The 26644-nt window shown below is 38.9% G+C and overlaps 3 protein-coding genes and 1 pseudogene across 8 annotated transcripts in view; 1 reads left to right on the top strand and 3 right to left on the bottom strand.

Annotated features, from left to right (window-relative positions):
* Positions 1 to 1701: 1701 nt before the first annotated feature.
* LOC143857529 (Tetratricopeptide repeat (TPR)-like superfamily protein) lies at positions 1702 to 5166 on the bottom strand. Its single transcript, XM_077367983.1, has one exon. It carries the CDS (start codon positions 4996 to 4998, stop codon positions 3043 to 3045), a length of 1956 nt encoding a protein of 651 aa, XP_077224098.1. The 5' UTR covers positions 4999 to 5166; the 3' UTR covers positions 1702 to 3042.
* Positions 5167 to 8628: 3462 nt separating this feature from the next.
* Positions 8629 to 9847, top strand: LOC143857629 (phototropic-responsive NPH3 family protein NPY1 pseudogene; annotated as a pseudogene).
* A 2387-nt stretch (positions 9848 to 12234) lies between these two features.
* Positions 12235 to 12807, bottom strand: LOC143857628 (uncharacterized). Its single transcript, XM_077368077.1, has one exon. The coding sequence runs from the start codon at positions 12805 to 12807 to the stop codon at positions 12235 to 12237; it is 573 nt and encodes a 190-aa protein (XP_077224192.1).
* Positions 12808 to 22532: 9725 nt separating this feature from the next.
* The window catches only part of EMB2788 (ribosome 60S biogenesis amino-terminal protein), a 42736-nt gene continuing 38624 nt past the window's right edge, over positions 22533 to 26644 (bottom strand). For 5 of the 6 annotated variants that reach the window (XM_077367977.1, XM_077367980.1, XM_077367981.1 and 2 more), the window contains 2 exons: positions 22891 to 22984; positions 22533 to 22776 (listed from right to left, as the gene is read on the bottom strand). In XM_077367977.1, coding sequence (XP_077224092.1) covers positions 22566 to 22776; positions 22891 to 22984 — 305 coding nt within the window. In that variant the 3' untranslated portion in view covers positions 22533 to 22565. The remainder of the gene's footprint in view (positions 22777 to 22890; positions 22985 to 26644) is intronic. The other variant, XM_077367978.1, reaches the window with a different exon arrangement.

The following is a 26644-nucleotide window of genomic DNA, read 5'->3' as shown; positions in this document are numbered from 1 at the left end:
CCCCTTATTTTGCTAGGGCTTGCATTCCTCATTTTTATTTTATATTTTTTTTAAAGGGAAATGATAAATGCACCCATTTGTATTAGTCGGGACACCCAGCTAAAGTGTATCTATGACCGCAAAGGGGTTGATGTACTTCACATTTGAAGGAATGAAGTGACCTGACTGCCATGTACAATGCAACTAGGTGTCCCAAGTGATGAAAAGGGGCGCATTTATCGTTTCCCATTATATGTTTTTAAATAATTTTATTCTTATCATTTTTCCTAATATAACTCCAAAAAAATACAAAAAAATTAATATACATCGAGATTTTCCATTGCCAAGGAATTATTGAGAACAATATTTGTGACTTAGCAGTGGATGTAGTTATGGTTCGTAAATTGAAAATCATAATTTCATTAAGTTAACTTTATACATAGTTGAAATACACTATGCACTGTGAAGAAATGAAAGTTAATCGGCTGACATGTTAGAGTAAAATCTCAAAAAGGAGATAAATAAACAAACTTGTGCCATCAGACAAAAGGCCATGTGAGTCACTTTTTGCAGTAACAACCGCAAGGAATTCTTTCATTTCCAAGTGAATTTAAGTCTATTTTCAGGTCTACTCCATAATAGATTCATTTTGTGAAACAACAAATTACTCCAAAAGCTTAAGCTGTTAGAGTTGGTGTTATTTAATCATTTGTACTTCAACTCTCCCCCTCTCGTGTGGCCCCTCTCTTTTTGGGTTTGCCCTACACGTCGACTTTTAATATCAAGGAGTTGTTGGGTTTTCAACGCAGGACCTGCCATAAGCCAATCGCTCTGATACCTTGTGAAACACCAATTACTCCAAAAGCTTAAGCTGTTAGAGTTGGTGTTATTTAATCATTTATACATCAGCACAGTTTACCCAACACTAAGGTGGTGTTGCTGCAGCCCCTTGCACATCCTCTACTTTTTGCTGGAGTTCTTTAATTCTTCTTTTAAGTTGGGATAATCAGGAAATTCTTCGAAGAAAAACTGAAAAGGTCACGAGTTTCTTTCCATGCTCTGCTAAAAAGATCTTGAGTTATCTTTTTTACCCGGAATTTATCTAGTACCCCGGGCGCACCTGAAATTTTATTGATAGGATAAAAGAAGTACAAGAGGACATACCACCTTACCTTAAAACCAAAATAAAAGGAAAATTACTTATAACGAATACTAGGGATACCCAAAGAGTCAAATCATAAAGTGCCCCTAGCCATTCTAGGAAGATCCTTCCACTGCCGATATGTATGATTTTCTAAAGAGTCTGCAACCTCGTTAGCTTCTCTAAATAATCTTGATTTAGTATAAATATAGGGAAAAAAGATAGAACAGAAAAAGTGCTGAGAAATCACCACTTTTATGTTATGACTACGCAGTCTGTCAATCACCTCAGTCATATGTCCATGGATATGATCTGTCTCAAACTCATAGTCAAATATCTAATAAGATCTCCAATAGCTTAAATAGCGTTACTTAGTCTCTATGGGGTACAACTTCATCACTGAAATCATGCCATCCAACAGGCAGGCACAGAAGCTTCAGGCTCAGTTTTATCTTTTACATTTCATAATGACAATGGGCACTGCATTACAGTCTCATTTGGTGACAATAAGTCAATAATAACATTGTAATCAAGGTGTTGATAATACTTCCTGTAAAGAAATGTGTTCTGGCTAAATTAAAATCTCTCTGTCATCACGAAAATGCAGTTTGTACAGCGTTACAGCTGCACATTGCTAACCAATAACCAAGACTAACATCAACTCCATTGAATTCTTAAAGACTAGAGCATGCCAATAAAACCACGGGTAAGAGCACGATCTTCCATTTCGAGAGAACAAAATACAAGGATTACAACATGATTAACTTGCAACCCACAAACCGCAACACTTTCCCTTTCTTCTCAACTAAGACCCATACACAAGAGCAACCAAGACCACACGAGCAACCCAAGGCAAAAATCACCTCTCTTTCTCACCACAAAAGAAAACTAAGAAACCCTCTTTCCTCTCCTTTTTTCTCTCACCCCCAAGAAGAGCAAGGGTGTCTTCTTTTTGGCCTCCACTCTATTGGTTTCCTCTTAGCAACCACTTTTGCTTCTCCACTCAGTCATTGGTGTGTGTTTTTTTTTTTTTTGAAAATTGACTTCCATTGATCAAAAGATATTACAAGCCAGGGAACAACGTGTCCCCCATAAAACCCTACATAATTGTTATATTATAAGAAAAGATTACAATAGAATTGACGATGCTATCCCATTCCAATTTCATCCGCTGGGATTGCAATTGAATAGAGTCCAACAAAACCCCTTCTTTGGCCAGTTTGTCAGCCATTTCAGTAGCCGACCATCTGCGATGTTCCATTCTTGGGGAAATGATATGCACCAAGTCTGTAATTTCCATGATGTATTGATGCAATCTCCACGGTCCCTTGGAATTATCTGTCACTCATGCAATAATGTTGGAAGAGTCGCCTTCAATGATAAGTGGGCCATGATTGTTGTGGACGTACCATTTTAGACCAAACAAAAGAGCTCTTACCTCGGCTTCGTTAGAGTCACAAATGCCCATCGGTCCAGAATACCACATTAGTATTTTCCCATTTGAGTCACGAATGAGTCCTCCAATTCCTGCCTTACCTGGCTTGCCAATCGAGCAGCCGTAGAAATTTAATTTGAACCACCCGGACGGAGGTGCTTTCCACTTGGGCGTTTTCTTTTCCACAATTTTCTTTCCCATATGATTGCATTCCAATTTTCGCCAGTGCTATACGAGATGCTCCTCTTCTCTTTAACCTAGTCCCCCGACGGATGTGCTTTCCACTTAGTCGTTGGTGTTTAGGAACCCTCTTATATCATAGGTTTTACAAAACCTAAAAAAGGTCCATTCTAATTTTGGTTTCCCACCAAAAACCCTACAACTAGGAGAGTGGGATGGGAAACAAGGCAATTCCCAACAATTCTTTCATATACAAAGATCTCTCTCCCAATATTTCCTCTCCCTGGCATCATTTTACTTTGCGATTTCAATCCCACTCATTTAACAGAATGTATTCAGGATTCAGCTTAAATCCAGCTTCCTTCAACTGCAATGCCAGACCATCTAACACTTGATAAATGAACAAACCTTCTGAATGACACCTATCTTCAACAGTGAACTTGTGAACCTTTCCGTTCACTCGAACAAGGCTGTGGCCCGGCAATTTCCTCACCCCCTTAGATTTCATCTTTGTCCGCACCTTTGCCACACCTTCCCACCTCCCCGCCGCTGCATAAATATTCGCCATCACTACATATGATACAGCAGTCCGAGGCTCTAGCTCAAAAAGGCGATCGGCCACATACTCACCAACCTCTATCTCATTATGAATTTTACAAGCACTGAGCAAAGCACTCCAAACCCCAGCATCAGGTTCAACAGGCATGTTTTGAACTAATTCTAATGCTTTTTTCAGTTGCCCTTTGCGCCCAAGAAGATCGATCAAACAAGAAAAATGCTCCAATCTAGGCCTTATCTGGTATACCCTGTTCATCAAATCAAAATATTCCCACCCTTTTTCGAGCAAACCACTGTGGGTGCAAGCTTGAAGAACAGCCAAAAATGTTACATGATTTGGGGTCAAACCCAATTCCACCATTTTCGAAAAAAGATATAAAGCTTCTTTAAAATTCCCATTCATGGCATAACCCATAATCATAGTTGTCCAAGAGACTATAGTCCTTTCAGTCATGGCATCAAAAACATCGCGAGCTTCGTAAATACTACCACATTTAGCATACATGTCTATTAATGCATTACAAACCATTACATTATCTCTGAATCCATTTTCAATAGCATACTTATTCATCCATCTTCCAAGCTCAAGAGCTCCTGTTTGGCTACAAGCAGACAACAAAGCAACCAAAGTAACTTTATCAGGTTTCTCCCCAGCCATTTCCATGGCAGAAAATAAATTCAACGCCTCATCAACATCCCCTTTCTGGGCATACCCACCAATCATAGCGGTCCACGAAACACACGTTCTTTCAGACATGTTATCGAACAAATAACGCGAGGAAACAACAGCTCCACATTTAGAATACATAGAAATGAGAGTATTTATCATTGAGACATCTGAATCTAACCCCTGTCTAATACCAAAGGAATGGATTTGCATACCTTGGAAAATCGCCTCGGAGTGGGAACACGACGAAAGCAAGCTAATAATGGTGCTCAAATCAGGCCTAATTTGATCCCGACACATCGAACGAAAATACCTAATTGAGTCACCAAATCTCTCGAGATAGGCATAACCTGCAATTATAGAATTCCATGACACAACAGTCCTCAATTCTACCAAAATTCCATTAAAGACCGACTCCGATGAGACTAAATCATTACACTTAGCATATGCAGCAATCCAAGTGTTGGCAACAGAGACATCAGATTGCGATCCAATTCGAATTCCTAAACAGTGAACAGATTTCAAAATGGCTAAATTCTTTACATTGGCGCTCAATTGAGTCAAGCTTATGATCGTGATCGAATCGAGCTTAGATTCAGAAAGCCTCATTTGATGAAGTAGAATTGAAACATTGTGAAGAAGACCCAATTGCACAAACCCCATTATGATCACATTCCAAGACGCGACGTCTCTTTGGGACATTCTTTCGAACAGTTGGTGTGAGTAGTCTAAGCGACCGGATTTTATGTACATATCAACCATTGATGTCTGTACAAAGATGTCTGATGAGAAGGGGGATTTTACTATGTGGGTGTGAATGATTTGGCAGTTTTGTAGATTGGAAAGGCGGGCACAAGCTTTGGCTATAAAGGGGAAGGTTAGATTGTTGGGTTCTATGCCTGATTGTTTCATTTGACGGAAAAGAATAAGGGCCTTTTGGCTGAAACTTTGTTGAACGGCTGATCTAATGCTTGAGTTAAAGCAACCAACGGTCGAGGGATTTGAAATACAGTTGAAGATTCGGTTACAAGAGGACATGAATGCTATTTATTTGGGGAAAAAGAGCACCGCCAATAACTCACTCTAGCCTTTTTTTTCAGGTAGCCCTTTCCAAAAGTCTCCCCTGTTACGACCGATAGTCCTCTCAACAAGTCACACCTCTTGTGACTCTAACACATGATATGGTCATTGCTCTGATACCAAGTATTACATACCTAACCAATACACTAAAAACTCAGCTGATTGAACGTATTATGCTAGCCCCTTTAAACCTCTCATACCTAACTAGTCCCACCTAGTCCCATACCTAGGCAGGCCCCCACTTGGACCATAACCTGATTAACTCCTTTCATAAAACTGTTATTTTCATAAAAAAAACAGTAGTAAACATTTGATCTCTTCACGATGTTACAAGCATGGTTTTAATTTTTATCTAAAATTTTGGATTTCGATCTAGACCGAAACCAAAATTGGCGAATTATACCAAATTTCGGAAATTCCGTCAATTTCAGTGAAACTTAAAAAAAATATATTAATTTTTTGTTCCTTTCCCAAATTTCAAGGCCCAAAAAATCGACATTTCGTGTGTCTTTACCGATATTTTGGGATTTCGGCTGAAATTTCGGTTTCGGCTAGGTCCGAAATTTATGCCAAAATCGAAATTTCAAACCACGGTTACAAGCAATAAATTTTTTTTTTTTTTAAAAATAACAATAGGAGTGATCCTTCAAGTAGCAAAAGTCAGATAGAAAATATAAGATTGCAAGATTGATGAAAATTTTGGCCTCTAGCTTATCCACATCAACACCCATTAGATGAGAGATCCAGAATCTAGATCACTGCCTACTTGAATAGGCAAGCCTACTAACCCAAAATGAAGTACTCAATCTCTGTACTGTAAGTGTGGCCAATGTAGAATGGTTGGAAATGTTCATGTATGAGTACAATAAAATGGGGGAAATGATTTCAGCACTCCAATGTTCGATAAACATGCGCTCCCATGTTTGTCGTGTAGTATTTAAAGGGATGTCAAAGGAATATTACGGTTCTCAAAAAGCTCTTAAAGCACTTTAAACACTACACCACAAACATGGGAGCGCATGTTTATCGAACATTGGAGCGCCGAAATCATTTCCCTAAAATGGGTGAGCCAATTACTGATTCATCAAAAGCGGAGGTGACCTACCTGGTTGGTTTCTTACGATACTTGATGGGACGTGGAAAGTAGAGACGAATTCATCTTGGATTGAACGAATTTTGAAAGGCAAAATATTTCTAAAATAGGATTTGCTAGGGACCATCGTAGAAGGCATTTCGCGGACGGGCTGCTGCATGAGGGAGCAGCCACTCGGCTCACTTTTCGCCTTATTCATTTCATTCATCTAAGGTGGCTGCTATCTCAAGCAACAGCCCATCCGAGAAATGCCTTCTCCAATGGTCCCTAGCAAATCCCTTCTAAAACTTATTACCTTCTTACACACAGATAAGATAATTAGAACCAACCCGATACATTTTTTTTACTGAAGAGAGACCTTCAATTTATGATAATATCCTACTAAGTTAACCATAATCACATCAATTCACACTAAATCTTGGAAAGAAAAAAATTCAAAAAAAATTCCAGTCATAAAGGTTTTTCTTGCAATCCAAACAGGGGATGGAAAAAAAAGAGTAACTATATTTTATATTTATTAAATGAATTGGGGATTGAGATGTGGAAAGAAATGCCCTCTAATAAGAAACAGGTGAAGAAAACAACCCTATTTGTGCATGATGAGATGATGCTGTTTTATTACCAGTAAGACCAACAGGTAGCCATGGAGGTCTTGAAATTTTTCTCCCAAGAGGGCTAAAATCATTTCTCTATTCGTAAGCATATCAATTTTTACTTTGGAATAAGAGATTTGGGTGATTTACACTGTTAAAATTAAAACTGAAAGGGATGTATCAGTGCGAGAAATGGTCATTTTGGTTTCTTCTAATGAGGCAAAATTAATGTCTCTTTAATGTTAAAAAAATTAAGGAACTGAGCATCAATGGCATGGTCCATAATACTAATGAATATCTGAAATTCACGAAACAAAAGAAGAACAATGGATGGAAACAACACCAGCCATGGAAGAATTTCAAAACATAGTACAAAACCAGTGAGTCTTGGCATTGGTCATTTCATCCCAAAATGCCTTCAAGCCCTTCAAAGTTCAAACCATAAAAGGGAAATTAAAGTGGTCAAAAAGTAGATAAACATGGCAAACATAGCCTTCTTAAGTCTTAAAACCTGCAAGATCAGCTGGTGAACTAAAATCAAATTAAGTGTCTCTGGTGCCTAAACCAATAATTTAAATTAATCCACCTTCTTATGATCTGGAGAAAGTATAGTAAGCTATCAAATTTTCACAATCAAACCAATGAGGTGATGTAATGTAGTCTAAGGAATAACTCCTCATTAAGCCCATGTTCAACAAAATAACTTATATTACTCACCTTCACCTTATGTCAGATAAATAGTACATCAACCTGATTGCCGCAAATAATTTACAATAATCATAAAATCGAATCCCCTATTCCCCTCTTCTCCTTTTCTCTTCTTTTAGTTTCTTTTTTAACAAATAACAACAGGGGAAAGTATACATAGCCCAAAAAGATTATCTAACATCTGTCGTGCCAGCATTAGTCGCCCAAACAACAGCAGGAATTTGAGTTCCTGACCTTAGCCATGTTGTTTTCTTCGTTAATTGCCACAGGCAAGCCCTAGACTGCCTGTAAACACCATTGCACTGAATGGATAAATTAGGATCAATCAGATCTTCCGAATCATGTTTCATTTCTGAAAGTACCTCTCTCTCCCATGTAAACAAGCCAGAGTTCTCCATATCTCAACATGATGGAAGAGGTAAACCTAATGATTTCCTTCCAAGGGCATTTGAAAATATGATAAGAAGGCTTTGACAAGCATGATACTCATCCATCTTCTGCAAATCTGTTAATTCTGAAGATATGACTTTCCAGGGTTGATAATAGTAGATTTGCATAAATATCAGAGGTCTTACAAGTTTGGTTATACATAACCAAAAAAAAATCTATTTACCATCTCCAAGCGGGACTAACTTCAGTATGACATCGGATTCTTGAACACAGCAACACGATGTGGCTGCAGTCATTGGCATCCAATGGTTTGTTTCTGATACATAAAAAGAGTACTGTCAAATTTTAATTTCAGAAGGTACGAGACAATTTTTTTGGTAGATAAATTTAGCGCAATTTTAATTTGAAAAACAGCATATCCTTAAAAGTCTAACAGGGCTGTGTAAAGAAGTAATAACATAAGGTGAGTACCACTGAAAGGCCGTGGATAGGCTCTAGCAAATGCTACTTCATAAAATGAGGGCTTTGTAACAGAAATGCACTTGGAGTATAAAATCAAGTGAACAGATATAAAATATAATTGAAAATGAGAGATGCTCTTAGGCACAAAAAAAGGCTATCTGTTTGAGAGCAAAGATTCTAAGAGTCGCAGATATCCAACAAGTAAATAGACAAATCTCTAGTCAACAGACTTCAATTTTTGCAGTCAGACGATCAGGAGATAATGTAAAACATGGGAACACAACGACAAGTGAGCTTCTTAGTCATAATTGTGGAGAGAGAGAGAGAGAGAGAGAGAGAGAGATGAAGTTCGTGGCGCTGGGATCGAAGCCGGATGTGTTCCAAGCTGATGGGGATAGTTGGAGAAGTGAAATTTTATCTACACAAGTTCCCTCTGCTGTCCAATACTAACCGCTTGTAGAAGTTGGTTCTGAAAGTTAATGAGGGAAATACGGATGAAGTACACTTGTTTGATTTTCCGGGTGGAACAAAAACCTTTGAGATCATGCCAAATTCTGCTATGCATGATTGTCACCCTCTAAGATTCCATCATCATTCTTCAGACGACAAAGCCTCTGTTACCATGGTCTGAGGATCTGAGGTGGTTGGGAGATGCATCAATTCCATTGCTTCTAAAACATCTGATGAACCTTCAGAACGTCAACTAGTCATATACCTATAATAGGAAATTAGCGGCAGTAGACCACAGTTGAGAATGAGGCAAGATGCCAACATAAAAGGCAGTCTGTCGTTCCCAAGGACTGGAGGGTGGAGGACATATGTGACCTGGAAATAGATCGCTACAAGAGAGTGATGGTTGCTATAAAATCCAAGGAAGAATTTCTGGTGAAGTGATTGGGGAGGCCCTCCATGCTTATGCTGTTCATTGCCAGATTCTGTTGATTCCCTGGTTTCTAAGGACTACGCCAGGAGAAATCAGGCTTTAGTAGAAATGATCATTTGGCTACGCCCATCAGATAAGGGTGCTAGTTGCTCATGTAGTTTTTTATTGAAATTATTGAAACTTTCTGTAATGATATGAGTGGGAAATGCACAAAAGGAAGAGCTGGTGAAGAGGATGAGTTTTCAGTGGGATGAAGCTTCAGCAAATTATCTATTGAGTCCTCCACACAGCACTGTTTATGATGTGAATCTAGTGCAAAGCATTGTCAATTGGTTTAATTATGTTGAAAGAAATGAAAAGGATGCAGAGAATTTAATTTTAGGGCATTGTTCTTTGATTAATGTGGGCAAAGTGGTGAATAGTTATCTTGCTGAAATTGACCGAGACCCAAATCTTCCCTTGTCCGACTTTGTCAATCAGTCAGGATTGATTACCGAGTCAGCGCGGCCTATTCATGATGATTTATATAGGATCATCGATATCTTCTTGAAGGAGCATCCAGGTTTGACAAAAGCGGGACGTTCGTATTGTGGTTCAGCTCAAGGTTGCCAGAGCAGGAAGCGAAAGCGGCAAGCGAAGGCTCTCAGGAAGGTGGGAAGTGGGAAGCGGGAAGCATGAAGGGTCGGAGAATTTTTATTTTATTTTTTATTTTTTTAATAGTTAAATATTTAAACAAATAAAAAATTACTAAAAAAATATAAGAAATAATTATATTAACCAAATATTTAAAAAAATACTTTTATTAAAAGATCCAACATTTACTTAAAGGAAAATCACTATCAACTGAAATGCCTATGTTGACCAGTGCCTGACAAGAAGAAAAAAATTTAGAAACCAAATTATGAGATTTTTTTACCGGACTTTTGAGATTTTATAATGTTTGGACATGATAGACTTTATGAATTTTAAAATTGGAAAAATAACCCATCGTTTGAAAGTTAAGATTTTGACCCGACCTGTTTTTTCGAATTTTATACTAGAACTGGAAAGTTGACTTTTTATCCTTTTAGATTTGGGTCTCGAAACTATTTTTAATAGATTCAAATGAGGTTTATTCCCTTATTTACATGTAAATCTTAAGTACTTGAATGACTTTACAAGTAAATACTAAGAAGAGGAAGAGAAGAGGACTAGCAAGAGACGAGGGTAGATAGAAAACGAGCTTCCCATAGAATGGGATACGTGTTTCCCATAGTGGGAATCGAATTTCCCATAGTAGGAATCGTGTTCCCCAAGTTTCCGAAACGGGATTCCCAAAAAACGGGGAATCAAGAAGATTACTGTTTCCGAATCGATATTCGGGGAATCGAGATTCCCCATTCTTAGTAGAGTTTCCTGCTTCCTTGGTTAAGCTCCTCTTTTACGAGAAGGTGAGGGCAGCTGCCAGTGGTCTAATCGCTGCACATAAAGGATTCACGTGGGAGTCCACAGTCAGTAGCACACCCATAAGATTGGGGAGAGGTCAGTGCCAGGGGAATACAGATCACTGAAGAAATAGAAAAGGCAAATCAAAATTGGTGGTGACGATCGTCGGAGAAATGAGGAGAAGAAAAAGAAGAGTAAGAGCCGCGGTGGGTTTTTGCTGCCATCTTGGTCAAGGAGAAATTCAACAAGCTGTGGTTTGGCAAGGGGCAAGGAGATAAGAGGAGTTTTGAAACCTCGGGGAACTCTCAAAGTCCTACCTCTATGAATTCAAGAGAACTTAGAAGCCATGTCTTATGGTTCTTAAAGACACAGGAGGCATTCCATTTCAGAGGAACTTTGGGATGTAGGGACTAGGGAGTGTACTGAAATGTAAAAATGGGAATTTGGTTCAGGTGATGGGTAGATGTAACTCTGCAAGTATCTAAAGGTTACTGCAGAGTAAGATGTAATTAGCAGAGCCAAAGAAGTGATGGGTGATGAAATTGTATGTTTCTTGGTTCCCCTTTGGGGATGCTGTTGTGCCATGATCAAAAAAAATTTGTGGAAAGTGGCTTAAATGATATACACACCTTTTGATTTGAGAAAGATGACAATTTTATTTTTGAACGGAAACAATAACAATTTATTCAAAGGAAAGGAACACAGCAAATTCCAATTCATGCAAGGTGCACAAACACTCGTTTACCGCAGGATGGTGAATGTTTCATAAGGATGCTTTGATGAAAATGTGCCTCGAATATTGGGAACAATATGTGGTAGGATGGAGGGATTGGGGTTTGGGGAGGTCGGAAACCACTAGGGAGCGAAGGCTCAGAAGCATGGCATTGCATTTGTAAACGTCAGTTTTCCATTTCGTCCAATGTTAGATTTAGGGTGAGTGGGTGGGAGGGTAATAGATTTGGGGAGGACATTTGCTTAGATGAGACTTCTTTGTGCCATGCTTACTCAAAATTGTATTTAGTAGCCAACCATAGAGGTGAGAGGATCGAAGGCATGTATGAGAGAAGAAGAACGAGGGGAGGTGTTGTATGAAAGATAACACTCGGAGGACACCTAAAGCAACCTGTAATTGATAGTTAAATTTATCTTCTTAACATCCTTGATGGGGTGTGTACATTCCTCATCAAGAATCCAATAGGATTTGGACTCCTGACCCAAAAGGAAACTTTTCTGTTAGGTCCTTCCTTTTTATCGCTTGGTGAACAATTAACCAATCCCATACTCCTTGGTCAAAGATATGGCCTTCTTTGGCACCACCGAGAATATTGGCTTTGGTATGGACCGTGGTGGCTAAAGATATTAACAACTGTGACCGTTACAGGAAATGACGTATGCATCTTACAAGCATATGTATCCATTGCAAAAAAGATGAGGAATCCTTGATCAGCTTCTAATTCATTTCCCATTTTCGTGTCAAATATGGGGGGGCACTTCTATCTCAGTTCAGCATGACTTTTTGTTTTTGAAAGGTAACATTCCATTCCACAATTTGAACTTACAATGGATCGGGGACAAGCCGTCCCCTATCAACAAGCTTCAGAATTACATAAAAAAAAAACTAAAACAGTCAGCAGGTAAAATTAACAATCGCGGATTAAGGACTCATCAACAATGGCATCCATATGCGCCCGCCGAGCCCCATCCTTAGCAAGCGCATCCGCCGTAGAATTCATACTTCTATGCATGTGAACAAGCTGTGGATGGATGGATCTCATTAAATCCCTAATCTCGTCCAATATATTGGTTAGCTTCCATGGTCCGGCACATCTACTAGCAGCCCATGCAATCGAATTACTAGAATCTCCTTCCACAATTAGGGGACCCAATTTATGCAAGTTAAACCATCTCAGACCAAATAATAACGGCCTAGCTTCAGCTTCATTTGCATCGCACAACCCTGCTGGACCAGAGAAGGACATAATCGTATTTCCATTCCCATCGCGAATGACATCGCTGATGCCACCCGCCCCTGGGTTTCCAAATGAACAGCCATCAAAATTAAATTTGAAGAAACCTTCAGACGGCGGTTTCCATGCAGTTGTAATTTTTTCGACGCGTTTATACTCCCCCGTGACAGAGTGACTCATTCGCAGAATATCCCCGACTGAATAAGGTATGCCAGTCTTCGCTTTAGCCCAAGCAATGATAGCCATCTTAATCTCAAGGAACGTATAATTCCAGCCTTTACGTAGAAAATTCTGTTATTCCGCGCCTTCCTGATGTACCAAATAATTGCATAAGGAAACGATAACCACATAGAGCTTCCCACCCTCCCATGAAACAGATCACCCCAGTTAATGAGGATCTTTGAAATGCTGTTGCGGAGGACCTAAGACATGTTGAAAAATATAAACATAGCCATCCACGCAAACCCCGTGATGCCTGCACGCCCGGGGGGGGGGGGGGGGGGGGGGGGGGGGGGTGTGGAATGCCCGGCCGCCAAATACGCATCCTGCGGGACTGAGGTCCGTTCCCTCCGTTCAATCTTTGAAAGCATGATATGACGGAAAAGCCACATCCGAATCAGGTATCCAAATCCAGCGACCCTGAGTATGACTAGATAGATAGCATGAAGATAGAGAATTCAGTAACAATGCAAATCGATCAATCTCATCATCCTTGAGATCCTTTCGGAGTCGGATATCCTGGAATATATTACCAGAGCAGCTTTCCTTGATAACGTATTCGGAAATGTTTGCATCAGGATTAACGGCAAGGCAGTACAAGTCGGGAAATAGCCGGCATAGCCGTGTTTCCCCTCCCCAATCCCATAGATCCGACCAGAAGCGGACAGCATCACCACGACCAGCACAAAATCGAACGAGAGGGAGAAACGAATCCCGAGAGAACAAATTGATCTCCACCCACCACAGCCCATACCAGTTCGGCATGACTTGGGCTTTTCAAAACTCTCACTTCCATTTTGAGTGGATGGGAAGCAGGTCCTTTTGGTCCAAATGGTAAAGCTTTACTGAAACTTGCTCCCTATGTGATAACATGACACATTGGGTGCAACAATCAAATTTTCAAGAAAGACTCAAATCAGTTAGAAAAATAATAAAGGAAACTAGGGAGAAATTGTTTTCTTGGGTCAAAAACAAAATGGTGATTGGAACTTTACCCACTATCATTACCTTGACTAATTGGAAGATAATAATATGGTAAAGGAAAGTGACACATAAAGCACTAACTCGTTGGATGGCCCGTCATTGATGTATTTAAAATCAACTTCGATGGAAACTACAAAAGTAAACCCGGACAAGCTGGAATGAGGGGTATGTTAATAAATCATGTAGGTGAAACTCACAAATGCTTTTTGGAACCGTGTGAAGACGTAGATGTAAACGAAGCAGAAGCGAAAAATTTATTAACTGGTTGGCATATATTCAACTAATTTTCTAAGAGCAAGAGTATAATTGAAGGCAATTCAAGCAATGTCATCTCTTGGGAGGAAGGTACATCACAAGGGCAATGGAGGCTAGCTTAAATCTACTTGAAATCCTGGATTTATACAAACCGATTCACCCATCATTACATCACCAGCTAAAAGCAGCAAATGAAGAAGTGGACAATAGCTAAAGAAGTCATTTACCGTCCAGTTTTGATAGTAACAAATTTTTTATTGGTTAATTTTTATAAATGTTACTTTTCAAAAAAAAAAAATTGTAAATGTTGATCCTTGCATTTGTATTTGTGTTGGGTCGTCTTGTCATCCCACTTGCAGTCACATGGTATATATGGTTGGAGGGGAACAATCGAATTTTCGAAAATCACTCAAGGACCATGGCAGCACATTGTTTTGGACGCAAAATTGCTCTTATCATGTGGTCTAAGGCAAAAATTGGAATTCCTTATTCTGTGGGGACCATTCTGCGCAATTGGAATTGTTGGAAAATTTGTTGAGGGTACTGTTGATGATAGAAAACAGAAACTTGTTGCTTCAAGGCGTGATATCACTTTCCTTAAGACAAGATTCGCCCCCACTAGTAGTGTGCAAAGGGGATCCGCGAATTGCCTCCAAGATACAATGAAGCCTAGTAGGGAAGCCCTACTAATGTTTGATGACGCGTAGCACTAGCGGAATCAAACCCGAAATGCCCTTCCGAAATTTCAAGCCTTAGAGAAATCTCTAGATTCTGTTTCTGCAGAAAAACAGTATCTAGAACAGTAAACAAAAGAAAAAACAGTATGTAGAAATACTTGGGGATTTTTGTAGGAGTGTAGAAGAGAGTGTAAAATCAGTCAGAATTGCCAATTCGATTTCTATCTGAAATGACTGAAGTTTGCACATTTTTTATAGACCATCTGGTGTCTTTTCAGTGTGAAAAACACCTCTACAGGGCACCTTTCCAGAATGTTTGAAATCTGACCGTTAGATCGCACCCATTGATATTGAACGGTCCTGATCGATCCTAGATGTGACTGTTGGCTTGAGTAAAACCTCTCTCCAACCCAGTCATCGTTAGATCAACCATCTATGGTGTGGATCGCACCCCCTTGGCACATGACCGTTGGGGAAAGGGACACAACCCATTTGATCACACCCTTTGACCGTTGGAGTCATGGGCCCGTTGGGCCGACCGTTAGGCCCGAACCGAAGCCCAACCCAACTGAACCATTCGGCTTGATGGGCCTGCAAACCATTTGACCCACCCATCCGACCGGTCCACCTTCATCTTGATCCAACGGTGCAGATCAAATCTGAAAAAATTAAAGGCTCCAATCGCTCCTCGCGACGTTGCGTACGTGCGAAGTGCAAAGTGCGCCTAAAAAAGCGTCAATAAAGCGCCACTATGCGCCCTATAGCCCATTGCCCACGCCGTGCGCGCGCGTGCGCGTGTGCGAACGGTGCGTTGCACCGTCCCGCGGGTCCAACCATGGGTTCAACCCAATGTGCAATCAACAAGAGTTAGAAAAGGTAGTGCTTTATAAGCCCTTCTCTTTCTTTTCTCTCATCCGATGTGGAACTATCTTTTCAACTACACTTCTACATCCTTTTGTAAAAGCAAATATTTCCAAGAAAACATTTTCTTTTTCCCAAACGCTTTTGATAAAACATTTTCCAAAACACTAAAACATGTAATATACATGATTTTGAAAATGCAAAATCACTAACAATCCCCCACCATTTTCAAAATCAAAGAAAATTTTCTCATCAGGCTTGGAAATCTTATGCATAGATGAAGGTATCTCTCGATTTGAACCTTCACTTAGTGAGGACATATCAAAGTTAACCAGAATTGCATAGTAGACGTATCTTTGAACTAGCTATTCTATTTGGTTAACCGGATACGTCTCACACACAAGATTTCACCTCTTTGGGCAATTTCTAAAACCGACACATGTACTGGCCTTGTGTCTATATCTTGGTTTCATGAGCGCTCTAGAGACTAGCCAGGTCTCATAGGAAGCGGCACCACTTCCACACTCACATAGGTAGGCTTATCAAGAGTGCCCCTGTAACTAAAACACTCCAACACTATGTTATAAGCCTATTAAGAGTTTAAATACTCAGCCTTCTCCTTTTAAACATTACAGGTACCAAGCACTTTACCTTGGGATGGCAAATAATACAGATTATAGTGCTTGCAATCACTCCATATGATGTGCTTTGACTCATTGAACTCAAGACTTGATGTTTATTCAAGTGTTGAGTTGATGTTCCATCATTGGTGACTATTGGTTAATGGCTTTAACCCCATCCCTAATGATGTTTTACACACCAGATCTCTTGCAAGAGCTTTAGTGAATGGATCGGCCAAGTTTTGGCTCGATCTCACAAAATCAATAGTTACTACTCCATTAGTAAGTAACTCTCTTATAGCACTATGTCTAAGTCCTATATGTCTGGACTTACCATTATAAACATGATTATATGCCCTTGATAGTGTGGCCTGACTATCACAATGGACATAAATCGATGGCATTGGTTTAGACCATAACGGAATTTCCAATAACAAATTCCGAAGCCATTCCGCCTCTTTACAGCATGCTGCCAGAGCTATAAACTCTGCTTCCATAGTTGAAGTTGTTATGAATGTCTGTTTCTTAGAGGCCCAGGAGACTGCTCCCCCACCAAGGGTGAAAATCCACCCACTGGTTGATAAATGGTCTATACACTCAGTTATCCAACTAGCATCAGAGTATCCTTCTATTACAGTTGGATACCCACTATAACATAAACCATAGTCTATAGTTTTCTTTAAATATTTTAAAACTCTATAGACTGCATTCCAATGAGAAAAACTAGGATTACTGGTAAACCTACTAAGTTTACCTACAGCATATGCTATGTCTGGCCTAGTACAAGTCATAGCATACATAAGACTACCAATTACACTAGCATACCCTAGTTGAGAGATAGTCCTGCCAGTATTAAGATACAACTTTATATTTGGGTCAAAAGGTGTTGAAATGGGTGAACATTCAAAATGGTTAAACTTTTTAAGAACTTTCTCAATATAATGTGATTGTGTTAGAATAAGACCATTGTCCTGTCTTATGATTCTAATACCCAAAATCACATCAGCTTCACCCATATCTTTCATATCAAAGTTTTGAGAAAGATATGATTTAGTACTTTGAATGCTTGCAATATCAGTACCAAAAATTAACATGTCATCAACATATAAACAAATAACAACACCTTTGCCGCCCTTAAATTTACTGTATATACATTTATCTGATTCATGTATCTTATAACCATTTGACACTAAGACTTTATCAAATCTTTCATGCCATTGTTTAGGGGCTTGCTTAAGCCCATACAAAGATTTGATAAGCTTACATACTTTATGCTCTTGGCCTGGCAGAATAAATCCCTCAGGTTGTTCCATATACACTTCTTCATCAAGTTCACCATTTAAGAATGCGGTTTTAACATCCATCTGGTGAATGTGAAGTTTGTATATGGAAGCAAGGGCAATCAACACTCTAATGGTAGAAATCCTAGCAACAGGTGCATATGTGTCAAAGAAATCAATACCGGATTTTTGAGTAAACCCTTTGGCAACTAACCTTGCCTTAAACTTTTCTATGGTCCCATCTACATTGATCTTCTTCTTGAAGATCCATTTACATCCTATAGGTTTAGACCCAGGTGGTAGATCAACCAAAATCCAAGTTTTATTACCCATGATAGAATCCATTTCGTCATTAATTGCTTCTTTCCAAAAAGCAGCATCTTGTGACTTTATGGCTTCTCCATAGGTTTGAGGGTCACTTTCTATGCTTAAGTTTAACAAGACAGAACCTTGGAGTTTTTCCCTTGTCCCTTCTACCAGGTAGGTTACAAAGTCAGGGCCAAAACTCCTATCCCTTCTATCTCTTGAACTTCTTCTTATTTTACTAGGTTGTACACTAGGTTCACCAACTTCTGTTTGTGATTCTAAAGGATGATCTACAGAAGTTGTAGGTTCAATTTCTTTAGGAATTGCAGTGAACCTATTTTCATAGAAAAAAGCATCTCTAGATTCAATTATGGTATTGACATCTATAAAATCATTGGGTTCTATAACTAAGAACCTATAGGCCTTACTGTGACTAGCATATCCCAAAAAGATACACTCAATACCCTTTTCACCTAATTTCCTTAACTTAGGTTTAGGGACTTTAACTATAGATCTACAACCCCAAACTTTAAGGTAACTTAAGTTTGGTTTCCTTTTCTTCCACAATTCATAAGGGGTTATATCAGATTTCTTACTTGGTACCCTATTCAAAATGTGACAAGCTGTAAGTAAGGCTTCACCCCAAAAACTTTTATTTAAACCAGAATTAACAAGCATAGCATTAATCATTTCAGTAAGTGTCCTATTCTTCCTTTCTGCTACACCATTTTGTTGTGGTGTATAAGGGGCAGAAGTTTCATGGACTATGCCTACTGATTCACAGAAATGAGGAAAGTGATATTCACCACCTCTATCTGATCTGAGACATTTAATGCTTGTTATACATTGGTTTTCTACTTCAGTTTTATAAATCTTAAATTTTTCTAAAACCTCATCTTTATGACTAAGTAGATAAACATAACAGTACTTAGAATAATCATCAATAAATGTAACAAAGTACTTTTTACCTCCCTTTGTGGGAACACTATGAATGTCACATACATCACTATGAATTAAATCTAACAAGTTAGAAGTTCTATCTACTTTAGGAAATGACTTAGTGATTATCTTGGTTTGCATGCATGTTTTACATCTATCTACTAAGTCATTTTCATATTTAGGAATTAAGGTTAACTTAACCATATCATTCATTTTCCTAGTATTTACATGTCCTAAACGATTATGCCATAAAGATAAAGAAGAATCCAAAACATAAGCAAAGACATTCACTTTATTGATATTAAGTTTGAACATCCCTTCATACATATATCCCTTCCCAACAAAAGTACCCCCCTTAGAAAGAATGAACTTGTCAGATTCAAATACAAGTTTGAAGCCGTTCTTGTTGAGAATGCTTCCAGACACTAGGTTCTTTCTAACTTCTGGTACATGGTAGACACCGGTTAGAGTGAGTCGCTTGCCGGATGTGAACTCAAGTTCCACCTTGCCCTTCCCTTTGACTTCTGCTGTCGACGAATTTCCCATGTATAACACGCTTCCATCTTCAACTGTTTCATAAGTTGAAAACAGGTTCCTGTCTTTACAGACATGCATCGTCGCACCAGAGTCAATCCACCAATCATTGCCATCTTCAAGCATATTTGCCTCTGAAATCATGGCGACAAACTTTTCTTTGTCTGTTGGTGCACCCGACTTCTTATCCTTAAGAAGTCGGCACTCACTCTTGTAATGGCCTGGTTTGCCATAGTTGAAACAAGCACCCTATCTTTTCTTATTCTTATTAGTATTCTTTTCAGGGTGTTTGTTTCTCTTCCAATTGCCTTTTCTTTGTTGGTTCGAATTCTTGACATTTTCCACCAAATGGATCTTAGAGGATACATTTCATTTTCTTTCTTGTCTCTGATTCTTGACTCTTCCTCAATCCTGAGGCATTGAGCCAAGTCTTCAATAGACATTTCCTCTTTCTTGTGTTTTAGACTTTTTCTAAAGTCTTTCCAATTTGGTGGAAGTTTGTCAATAATTGACGGGACAATGAAGGAATCATCAAGAAGGATGCCTTGCAAATGAATTTGATTAATTACATGTTGTATTTCATGTAATTGATCAATAACAGACTTATCATCTACCATTTTAAAATTTAAAAATTGACTCACAGTGAATTTCTTGCTACTGGCATCTTCCGCCAAGTATTTGGCTTCAAGTGCATTCCAGATTTCACTTGCTGATCCCATGCCTTGATATATGTCAAATAGTGTATCTGACATAGCATTTAGGATGTGCCATTTGCAAATGTAGTCATCATGTTCCCACTTCATCCTTGCACGAGCCTCCGCCAAAGTTTCATTTTCATTTGCTGACGGCTTTAGAGTAGTGAGAACATGGACCACTTTGAGTGATGTCAAAATGAAGTGCAACTTCTTCTGCCAGCGCTTGAAATTTCCTTTGTCGAAACGTTGGAGTTTGACAAAGTCTTGGGTCATTTGACGAACTGAATAAAGTGCCATTGAAACAACAGTAGAAAATCTTGTCTTAAGATTGTTGGAAAATTTGTTGAGGGTACTGTTGATGATAGAAAACAGAAACTTGTTGCTTCAAGGCGTGATATCACTTTCCTTAAGACAAGATTCGCCCCCACTAGTAGTGTGCAAAGGGGATCCGCGAATTGCCTCCAAGATACAATGAAGCCTAGTAGGGAAGCCCTACTAATGTTTGATGACGCGTAGCACTAGCGGAATCAAACCCGAAATGCCCTTCCGAAATTTCAAGCCTTAGAGAAATCTCTAGATTCTGTTTCTGCAGAAAAACAGTATCTAGAACAGTAAACAAAAGAAAAAACAGTATGTAGAAATACTTGGGGATTTTTGTAGGAGTGTAGAAGAGAGTGTAAAATCAGTCAGAATTGCCAATTCGATTTCTATCTGAAATGACTGAAGTTTGCACATTTTTTATAGACCATCTGGTGTCTTTTCAGTGTGAAAAACACCTCTACAGGGCACCTTTCCAGAATGTTTGAAATCTGACCGTTAGATCGCACCCATTGATATTGAACGGTCCTGATCGATCCTAGATGTGACTGTTGGCTTGAGTAAAACCTCTCTCCAACCCAGTCATCGTTAGATCAACCATCTATGGTGTGGATCGCACCCCCTTGGCACATGACCGTTGGGGAAAGGGACACAACCCATTTGATCACACCCTTTGACCGTTGGAGTCATGGGCCCGTTGGGCCGACCGTTAGGCCCGAACCGAAACGGGCCCACCGTTAGGCCCGAACCGAAGCCCAACCCAACTGAACCATTCGGCTTGATGGGCCTGCGAACCATTTGACCCACCCATCCGACCGGTCCGGTCCACCTTCATCTTGATCCAACGGTGCAGATCAAATCTGAAAAAATTAAAGGCTCCAATCGCTCCTCGCGACGTTGCGTACGTGCGAAGTGCAAAGTGCGCCTAAAAAAGCGCCACTATGCGCCCTATAGCCCATTGCCCACGCCGCGCGCGCGCGTGCGCGTGCGCGAACGGTGCGTTGCACCGTCCCGCGGGTCCAACCATGGGTTCAACCCAATGTGCAATCAACAAGAGTTAGAAAAGGTAGTGCTTTATAAGCCCTTCTCTTTCTTTTCTCTCATCCGATGTGGAACTATCTTTTCAACTACACTTCTACATCCTTTTGTAAAAGCAAATATTTCCAAGAAAACATTTTCTTTTTCCCAAACGCTTTTGATAAAACATTTTCCAAAACACTAAAACATGTAATATACATGATTTTGAAAATGCAAAATCACTAACAGGAATCTGGTTGTTTCGGAACGGAGGGCGGCTGTTGGGATTACTCCAAGTTGGAATCCACCGCCTCCTGGGTGGGTGAAGCTTAATTTTGATGGAAGCTCCTTTGGTAACCTGGGCATTGCGGGATTTGGGGGTGTTATCCGTGATTTGGTAGGTCGTGTCTTAATGTCATATGCGGGACCGGAGGGTACGTGCGATGCAAACGAGGCCGAAGCCAGGAGCCTGCTATTCGGACTACAGTGGTACAAGAAGAACAACCTTGGACGACCGATCGTCGAGGGCGATTCGGCCAACGTGATAGCGTGGGTGTCTACCCGTTGCAGCGGACCATGGAGACTCTACCAGAGGATTGAGGCAATTAGAGATTTGATGCGGTTATTACACCATCAGCTCAATCATATGCGAAGATCGGCTGACTCAACGGCTGACGCCTTGGCTAAAGAGGGGGCCTATCTTGCTGAACCTCGTATCTTAAACTATATCCAATCCGAGCTCATCGCTTGATTTTTTGGTTGTTGTATTTTCTTCCAGGCCGTGGGCCATCATTTCCGGGTTGTATTCTGCGGGACATCTAGTCCCCTGTTTTTGGTTTTGGTGGGAATAAAATCGTTTTGTTATTTTTTTTTTAAATCTTGTCATCCCACTGTTTTTTTTTTATTTGAACCCAAATATCCATTAACAAAAAAATGTCTCCGAGTTTTTTGCGGTAGTATATTGATCTATGTTTGCAGCTTCCGGTGAGATTGCGTCATGGTTTTGCATTTCCTTCGAAACACACACCAAAAAAAAAGGACAGAAATATTTCTGTTTCCATCCCCGCAAAAACGCACATCGGAACCAAAACCGTAACTACATATTGCATTTTTTCAGTCGAAACCTGGAAACACGTCGATTTCAGTTAAAAATTCTAGTGAAAATCCTATAAAATCACGAAAATATATGGTAAAAAATGCAAATGAAGGTAATTTAAGATGAAACCTCATGAAATGCTAGAAAATCATTGGGAGTGGGAGTGGCACCTTGGCTAGAAGATTCCTGCTACTAAGATTTTGTCATGTTTCATTAAGGAGAAAAGTATTTCTTTCCCATGCAAACAATCCAGAATTCTCAACGTCTCCACATGATAGAACAGGTAAACCTAATGATTTCCCTCCAAGAGCATTTGCAAATATGATAAGAATGCTTTGGCAAGCATGATACTCATCCATCTCTTGTAAATTTGTTAATTCCGAAGATAGGTCTTTCCAAGGTTGATAATAGGACCTGTGGATATACACAAATATTAGACGTTTTACAAGTTTGGTTATACATAATGAAAAATAATTTAAAAATCTATTTACTACATAACAAAAAAAAATTTAGAAAAAATCTATTTACCATCTCCAAGCAGGACTAGCTTCAGTAGGACATCGGATTCTAGAGCACAGCGACACAATGTTACTGCAGTTGTTGGCATCCAAATGGTCTGTTTCTGATCCACAAAAAGACTACAATCAAATTTTAATTTCAAAATGTACAAAATGCAAGCTGGAACAGATTTTTTTTTTTATTATTATTATTATTTATTTTTTTTGTAGATCAAATTTAGCGCAATTTTAATTTGGAAAACAGCATATCCTTAAATTCTATCAGCTGTTTAATGATTCAGTAAAGTAATAGCTTAAGATGAGTACTGACAGAAGTCTGTGTCTTGGCTTTTGCAAATGATAGTTCAGAAAATGAGGGCTTTGAAACGAAAAATGCATTTAAAGTATAAGATCAAATGAAAAGATATCAAAGATAATTGAAAATGAGAGATGTCGTTGGGCACAAAAAGGCTATCGGTTTGAGAGCAAAGATTTTAAGAATAGTAAGTCATCAGAGGTAAATAGATTAGGTCACCAGAGGTAAATAGACTAATCTCTAGTCAGCAGATTTCAATTTATGAAGTCAGACATTCAGGCGATAATGTAAAACATGGGAACACAACTACAACTGAGCCTCTTAATTACAATTGTGTAAAGTAGCTTATATGTACACTAATATACACACTTTTTCCGTTGAGAAAGATAGCAATTTTAATTTTGTTTCCTTTTGAATGGAAACAATAACAATATATTCAAAAAAAGGAATAAAAAAAAATTACAAGCAAGGAAGGGTGCACAAACACTAATTTTACCACAGATGGTGTATGTTTCATGAGGATGCTTTGATGAAAATGTAAGAAATAGGATGTTGTCTTGCATATTGAGAACAATATGTGGTAGGATGGAGCCCCCCTCCCTCCCTCTCTCTCTCTTCCTCCTTTGTGGTTGTCCTTTTAAAGTCCTCTTTTGAATAGAATTACAGCCCCTCTCCTAACACCCACATTCTCGAGTCTCCCTCTCTCGCCATCTTTTACAACTGGCCCCACAAATATTCTATGGAATATTTTTCATGGCTGCCAAACATGCCCTTAAAGTCCTATTTGGGATAAAACATTAACCCTATTTGTACTAAACTTTCTAAGGGACTAAAACACCTAATATAACTCCTAGAATTCTATTTGGAATTAAACTTCAATCCTAGCTGGATTAGACATTGGAAGGAATTAAAACTCCTAAAAGAAAAATCCTATTTAAATCCTAATTAAAAACAGACTTCTAGTGAAAATAAAATACCTTGGAGTGGGCCCTTCAAGCCAGTGAGGCTGTGACACATTGGGATGAGCCCCACTAGTTCACTAATGAAGTGAGCCCCATGAACATCTAACTTGAAGTCACAAATAGTTGTATTTCTTAGCTCATGTCATGGTCCTTCTCTTGGGTGATCAATGCTTACAGGAGTATGTGCTATATCAGTTGATCCTCCTTGAAAAGAACTTTCCCTCAAGCCCGCATTTTCAATTGCCAACTAATGGTAATCTAACCTTCTTTGAAAAAGTAATGCTGCCATTGCCAACGTTACAAATTTCTCAAGGTTGCAACGCTCCAACATAACCAAGAAATTATCAACCTTGAATTCTCCTTCAAGTTTTACGTTGCCACCCAATGAGATTTTTAGTTCCCATGTTCACTTCTTTCTGACCATATGAGACATCTCATCATTCTTCATAAAACCTCTTTAGATTTCAAGAAATCTATCTTATCAATTTGTTTCTTCCCTGAACGATTTCATATACTAAGCTTCCAATGTAAAACAAGAGCAAATATTTTATATATATATATATATATATATATATATATATATATATATAGAGAGAGAGAGAGAGAGAGAGAACATTTCCTACACACTTGTGTAGGTAAGTTACCTACGCACTACCTTCAAATACAGTGGGGGCCCACATTGTTTGGGTGATCCAACCAATTCATTTGAATGGTCCTCACATAGATAGGGTGTCCACAAAAAATCAGATCCATAGGATCATCCTAACCATTCAAACTAAGGAGGCAAAAAATGGACTAATTTGTGAAGGTTTATACACGTCCATTTTACCTCCACAAATCGTAGGGTTGGGATGATCCTATGGATCTGATTTTTTGTGGACATTCAAATGAATTGTTTGGATCACCCAAACAATGTGGGCCCCCACTGTATTTTAAGGTAGTGCGTAGGTAACTTACCTACACAAGTGTGTAGGAAATGTTTTCTCATATATATATATATATATATATATATATATATATATATATAGAGAGAGAGAGAGAGAGAGAGAGAAAACGGTTCCTACACATGTGTAGATAAGTTATCTACACACTAGCTTAAAATACAGTGGGGGCCACATTATTTGGGTGATCCAAACCATTCATTTTTAAGGCCCTCACATAGATAGGGTGTCCACAAAAAATCAGATCCATAGGATCATCCTAACCATTCGAACTGTGGAGGCAAAAAATGGACTAATTTGTGAAAGTTTAAAGACATCCATTTTACCTCCACAAATCGTAGGGTTGGGATGATCCTATGGATCTGATTTTTTGTAGACACCCTATCTATGTGAGGGTCTTTAAAATGGATGGCTTGGATCACCCAAACAATGTGGGCCCCCACTATATTTGAAGCTAGTGTGTAGAGAACTCTCTACACATGTGTAGGAACCGTTTTCTCATATATATATATATATATATATATATGTATATATATGTATATGTGCATATAGATATATACATACACACGCCCCTTTTCATCACTTGGGACACCCAACTGCATTGTACGTGGCAATCAGGTCACTTCATTCCTTCAAATGTGAAGTACATCAGCCCCTTTGCAGTTGTAGATACACTCTAGCTGGGTGTCCCAAGTAATGAAAAGGGGCACACTTATCATTTCCCTCTCTCTCTCTCTCTCTCTCTCTCTCTCTCTCTCTCTCTCTCTCTCTATATATATATATATATATATATATATATATATATCACTTTGTTTACTTTTTATAGCAGAAGAGAAAATGAGAGAATTATTTGAATTTCTCCCAAAATTCTAATAGAATTACACGTCACTTTTTTGACTTTTTTTTAACAAAGGCACCCATTCAACCCACATATTTTCAATCCTACCCCCTCCTTTATGCTTTTTAACAAAGGCACCTATTAAAGCCACATAATTTCAATCGTACCCCCTCCTTTATGCCTTTTTAATTATGGAAACCTCTATAGATTGGAGGGCTAGGATCAGCCTATGGAAATGATTTTACGGGCACAACCTATTGATGTTGTGTTCCATCACATGGACGGTTTGGATCAACCTATGATGTGGTCCGTACAGTTCTTTGTTAGCCGTGCATCGCACGGGGTTTTTTACTAGTATATACTATATAGCATAAGAAAAAATGAGAGAATTATTTGAATTTCTCCAAAAAATCTATGAGAATTACACATCACTTTTTTTGACTTTTTTTAACAAAGGCACCCATTCAACCCACATATTTTCAATCCTACCCCCTCCTTTATGTTTTTTAACAAAGGCACCCATTAAACCCACATAATTTCAATCCTACCCCTCGCACGGGGTTTTTTACTAGTATATACTATATAGCAGAAGAGAAAATGAGAGAATTATTTGAATTTCTCCCAAAATTCTATGAGAATTACATATCACTTTTTTTGACTTTTTTTTAACAAAGGCACCCATTCAACCCACATATTTTCAATCCTACCCCCTCCTTTATGCTTTTTAA

The sequence above is a fragment of the Tasmannia lanceolata genome, unplaced genomic scaffold (assembly GCF_043159265.1).
Source record: "Tasmannia lanceolata isolate RefF3 unplaced genomic scaffold, GAP_Taslan_0.1 ptg000025l, whole genome shotgun sequence".
In the NCBI taxonomy this organism is placed as follows: domain Eukaryota; kingdom Viridiplantae; phylum Streptophyta; class Magnoliopsida; order Canellales; family Winteraceae; genus Tasmannia; species Tasmannia lanceolata.
Note: the sequence above shows the minus strand (reverse complement) of the source record. Positions and strands in the feature narration are given on the sequence as shown.